Raw genomic sequence first — 4,952 nt, forward strand, 5'->3', positions numbered from 1 at the left:
ACGCAAAAATGCACATAACTTTGTGAATTTGGAGATACTGAGCTGAAATGAGTTTTTGTTGGATCTGAAAGTGATCGTACACCTGCTAAGACTGCTTACAAATGCATAAGGTCTGTGTTTAAAACTTTGCCTTTAAACTAATGGGATCGTTTGTTAGCCAAATGAGCCACTGAACGAGTTTTAATGAAACGTTCATAACGCAATCATTCGGTGTACTTCTAGCTGTTTTTGTACCTTTTTATGCTTCTTTATCGTTATCTTCTCTTCTGCTCGGTTTCAGATCCTTCATAAAGCTTTGAAGTTATTCAGCACTTTCATTTTATTTCAGCCATTTTTATTTTTCTGCTTCTCTTTGCTGCTACCTTTTAGCTTTCATCTTACAGCTAGCCTTTGGCCACGTTTAGCTATGAGCTAACATTAACTGCTCCTGTTAGCTTTCAGCTCAAGTTTCAGCTTCTTAATGGCTAAAAGTTCAGCCGTTCAAACTCAACTGGCGCTAACGGTTCAGACGTTTTTTTCTGGTCTCTTTGCCGCTGCGGAGGTCACGTGACCAGGGCGGAAACTGACTCATAGTCCACGCTGAATCTCCCGCGAACGCAGCCATTTACTCTTTCCTCTCCTCGCAGTGACACCGGTGAGTCGCTACTTTCCTCCCTTATTGCGGGCCGTCCGCGATTCTTCAAGTTCGTGGTAGTTTTGGAAGTCGCTTGGAACTACGGACAACCTCAACGCACCTTTTGGGTTCGTGTAGATTTACGGGCGTTTTTCGCCGTGAACAGCAACAATGTTGGGCTATCGGGGCTTTTTCTTTTAGCAGTTAGCTTAGCCGTTAGCTCTGCGGTAAAGAATGGCTTCCATGCCGTGCTAGCGTCCAGGCTAGCTAGCATAGCTAACCATTTCGCCGCTTTGTTCTTGATACCTGTTCGTCCCACCACGCACTGCATGTGTTCGTTACCTTGTTTTATTTATTTTATTTAAGAACTACGCTAACATGTGCGCAGTGAGTTTTAAGCTGGGTACGTCTTTTGTTGTAAAACAACGAAATTTGGCCGTAGCGTGGAACGCATTAGCTGCTCCGGCAGTCCAATTGTTCCAGTCGAACCAGAAAAAGTGCGCTCGCGCGTCATATGGCGCACTAAACTAACGCCTGTTAGCTCGGAGGCTAGCTGCTACCCGCTAGCCGCAGAGGGTTTCGGAGCCAAGTTTGCCCTCCCCCTCCCAGTTCGCCCACATATTGCGCCCGCCACCCCGTGGTATTTTGTTAAGTTTGCGGCGTTATTCGCTGGGCCCTTAACGTGAAAGTATCGTGTCGGTTTTAGCGCTCGCGGGACGCTAGCTGGGCATCGAACATGCTAGAAGTAGCCCTCCCAACAGTCTGAATCATTACCGCTGAACCAAACCCCCTGACGTTTTGAGCAGCCTCGCCGAAACGCCATGTTATAGCTATTCAAGGAGCAGGAAACTAAACGCGGAGGTGACAAGATAACGGAGAAAAAGTTGCCTTGTTTTGTTTCCCCTCAGAAAAGTCGCGACCATGGCTGACTCTATGGGACAGTGCGTGCCTGTGGCGGTGTTCAAGGTAAGTCTCTGCTTCAGAATATAAATTACAAGCTATTTATGTCTCGGAGATGCTTGATTTAATTCAGCCGAGGTAAGGGTGGAGAGCAGGTCTGGAATAACTGCGGTTTTTTCTCCCTCCCAGCTGGTTTTGGTGGGAGATGGAGGCACAGGGAAGACGACTTTTGTGAAGAGGCACATCACAGGAGAGTTTGAGAAGAAGTATGTAGGTGAGTACACCTTTGGTTGGTGCAGTGTTGCCCCGTCAGCTGACGTTCAAACTAGATGATCTAGTTAAGTTGCTGAGGTAAAATTTATAATCTAAATCATAAAAAGGTGTGGAGTTTCAAGCTTTTAACTCTACTTTCAACACAAATAATGCGCCAATATCAAGTTAGTTATAACAGTTTGTTAGCTGTCCTTTAATTGACACAGTTCCTAAAAAGACCTGGTTTCAGGACTTATAATCTACATTAAAGACATGTCTCATGTTCACATAATGCCTATCTTAACAGAAAATTTGTGGATATTTTTCATTCCTGCACAGATGACTAAAAATCATGATACAAAAACTAAACCTCAAATAATCCCGACTGCAGTTGTTATTAATGTTAAACCCTAATTCTGACCTATAAACTATGTTAGATGTGTTGATAATCTCCACCTGAGGGTGTTGGGGTCTCTGTTGGCCCATCTCATCAGGGAGCCAAGCAAACAAAGGGTGATTTTTTTTTTTTTTTAATTTATTTATTTATTTATTTTTTTTTCAGGTGAAACAAATTCAACCACAGACTACATGTCCAATTGTTTTGTTTTGTTTTCCCATCACTGAGAGTCAGCAGCTTGTTGGTAAAAACACCCGTGAGGTTTCAGCATGCCTCCCCAACAACCCTGAGACATTTACAAATAGACTGAAATAAACTCTTAATGAATTGTCATTCAGTATTTGTGTATAATGTAAAACTGTGATGATTTTTAAAATGTATAGAGACTTTATTCGGCAGTACCCATAGCTGCACACCGTGACCGTGAGGGAAATTATCCTTAAAATGAAATGTGTGCTTTAAACCTGACTTTAAAAGATTTTGACCCAAAGTATGTCAAACTAGTCTCTTAGAAAATATTTTAACATGTAAAATGCATCATAGCAGCTTTTTGGATAGTGAATATGAAACTTTTTGTACTTAAATGCTTCTTTAGTCTGATCAAATGAAACTTATAAACTCCCTGATCATCATCTCTTTCTGATATGAACCAAACGCTTTGAGATAATTTCTATGGTCTGTAGTTATTCTCATAGAATAAAAATGTTATTAACCCTTAAAATAGAAGCCTGAATTATAGTTCCATCTTGTTTGACCTGCAGCCACTCTGGGAGTAGAGGTGCACCCGTTGATGTTCCACACCAACAGAGGACCCATCAAGTATAACGTGTGGGACACTGCCGGTCAGGAGAAGTTTGGAGGCCTGAGGGACGGTTACTACATTCAAGGTGCGTCTCCCGTCCTCAGCACAAAGGTGTGTTCTTGTTCTCCTGCCAGTGTGCCACGCGCTGACATCTCCCCGCTTCCCCTACAGCTCAGTGCGCGATCATCATGTTCGACGTCACCTCTCGGGTCACCTACAAGAACGTGCCCAACTGGCACCGTGACCTGGTGCGCGTCTGCGAGAACATTCCCATCGTCCTTTGCGGCAACAAGGTAGACATCAAGGACAGGAAAGTTAAAGCCAAAAGCATCGTGTTCCATCGCAAGAAGAACCTGCAGGTAAGGGGTGGCGTCCTCCAGGGTTTGGTTTGGGTTTGGGAGCTGCAGGTGGATGTTTTTGGTCTGACGCCCGGCCGCTCTGTCCGCAGTACTACGACATTTCTGCCAAAAGCAACTACAACTTCGAGAAGCCCTTCCTGTGGTTAGCGAGGAAGCTGATTGGTGATCCCAACCTGGAGTTCGTGGCGATGCCGGCCCTCGCTCCCCCGGAGGTCCAGATGGACCCCTCGCTTGCTGCTAAGTACGAGGAAGAGCTTCAGGTGAGCAGGATGCTGGTTTTCCGCTCGGGTCGGAGGTCGTTTTGTGTTCTCGGGAAAGCTGAGGTCGTTTTTGTCTTCTGCTCCCAGGTTGCATCACAGACGGCACTCCCAGATGAAGAAGATGACCTCTAACCTGTTTCCTGGTCCCCACCCTCCCCTCCCCCAGTTGTGGACAGAAAGTTGTTGGAGTTTCGCCCCCCTCCCCTACTGTAAAATCCCTTTTCAGATTCTTTTTTTATTTTTGAATTTTTTTTTGTTTTCAAATTAAGGAGGAAGACAGAGAGGAAAAAAAAAACTTGGTGCAAAAGTAGTTCTGATTTCACTGTATGACACCCCCCAGTTGTTGTCAGCATGGCAACGTACCGCTCTTTTTGTCGTCAGACGCCCTCCTCTGCACATATCCTGCTCACATAATCCTGTTGTACGGTGTACTGGAAGCACTAAGGGGAATAAACTTTGAATAAAAACATTCAGTATAACGCTCCGGTCTCGACTCAGTGATTTCAGAACACGAACGAAGCGAGACGAAGGCCCAACGTTGGTTCTTGTTAAAAGAAACATTTCAGTTATTGGGAGAACCATTTGTTTCCGCGTGTTGATGCTTTCCTTATGTGCTGTCAGATTTCACCTTCCTCCTGTGTGTATTCATGTTTCAGCTCCAGATATCTACATGTATGTTTAGAATAAACATTGTGAATATTTGAAATAAAGTTCTTTCAAGAATAAACCTTTTTTCAGACATCTACAGTTCTTAGTCATAACTTTAGTTATCCAAAATTTAAACTCTTCCTGGTGAGTAGTATTGAATTTCCAAAAAATGTATACTTGTTAATGTGGCTTTAATCCATACTTTTATTTCTGTGGCTGCTTTAAAAAGGTACTCCAGACATTTAAAATTAAAATAACGGCAGTAATTAAAAAGAGCCCACCTTAACGTCAGATAAGATGGAATTTATGGCAACTAAATGAGAGATAAAAGGTTAAAGATTCAGTTTTGGAGCAAACCACTAGAAACTCTTAATTTTGACCAGAAGGAGTGATGTAAATAATATCTTGAAAAGTTATTGAAAGCACCGGTGTGTGTTTGATTAAATGGTACAGTCTGGTATTTACACTTCCATTGTGCTCAAATCTGATGTACAAACATACTCAGAAAAATAAAATTTAATTCACCCTAACACGTACAAAAACAAAGTGAGACGTAGGTTTGTGATTCCAGAGCTCCTGAAAATGAATAAACATGTTGGAAAGGTACATCAGAAGTTGTGAAACCAGGTTAGGAACAATCCAAAATAACTCCTGTAAGCACTTGAGCAACGCAGACTTGGTTTCATCACTCATGCAACTTGCCTGCAAGCTCCAGATCTGC

The 4,952-nt window shown here is 43.1% G+C and overlaps 1 protein-coding gene across 2 annotated transcripts; it reads left to right on the plus strand.

Moving 5' to 3' along the window:
• Positions 1–549: 549 nt before the first annotated feature.
• ran (RAN, member RAS oncogene family) lies at positions 550–4,064 on the plus strand. Of its 2 annotated transcripts, none has more exons than XM_017428256.3 (7): positions 550–634; positions 1,522–1,579; positions 1,703–1,787; positions 2,924–3,049; positions 3,136–3,323; positions 3,413–3,583; positions 3,671–4,064. In XM_017428256.3, the coding sequence occupies exons 2-7, from the start codon at positions 1,535–1,537 to the stop codon at positions 3,713–3,715; spliced, it is 660 nt and encodes a 219-aa protein (XP_017283745.1). In that variant the 5' UTR covers positions 550–634; positions 1,522–1,534; the 3' UTR covers positions 3,716–4,064. The 2 variants fall into 2 exon arrangements, with proteins under 2 accessions (XP_017283745.1, XP_017283746.1); XM_017428257.3 differs by lacking the exon at positions 550–634 and adding an exon at positions 643–741.
• Positions 4,065–4,952: the final 888 nt, after the last annotated feature.

The sequence above is a fragment of the Kryptolebias marmoratus genome, linkage group LG9 (genome assembly GCF_001649575.2).
Source record: "Kryptolebias marmoratus isolate JLee-2015 linkage group LG9, ASM164957v2, whole genome shotgun sequence".
In the NCBI taxonomy this organism is placed as follows: Eukaryota; Metazoa; Chordata; class Actinopteri; order Cyprinodontiformes; family Rivulidae; genus Kryptolebias; species Kryptolebias marmoratus.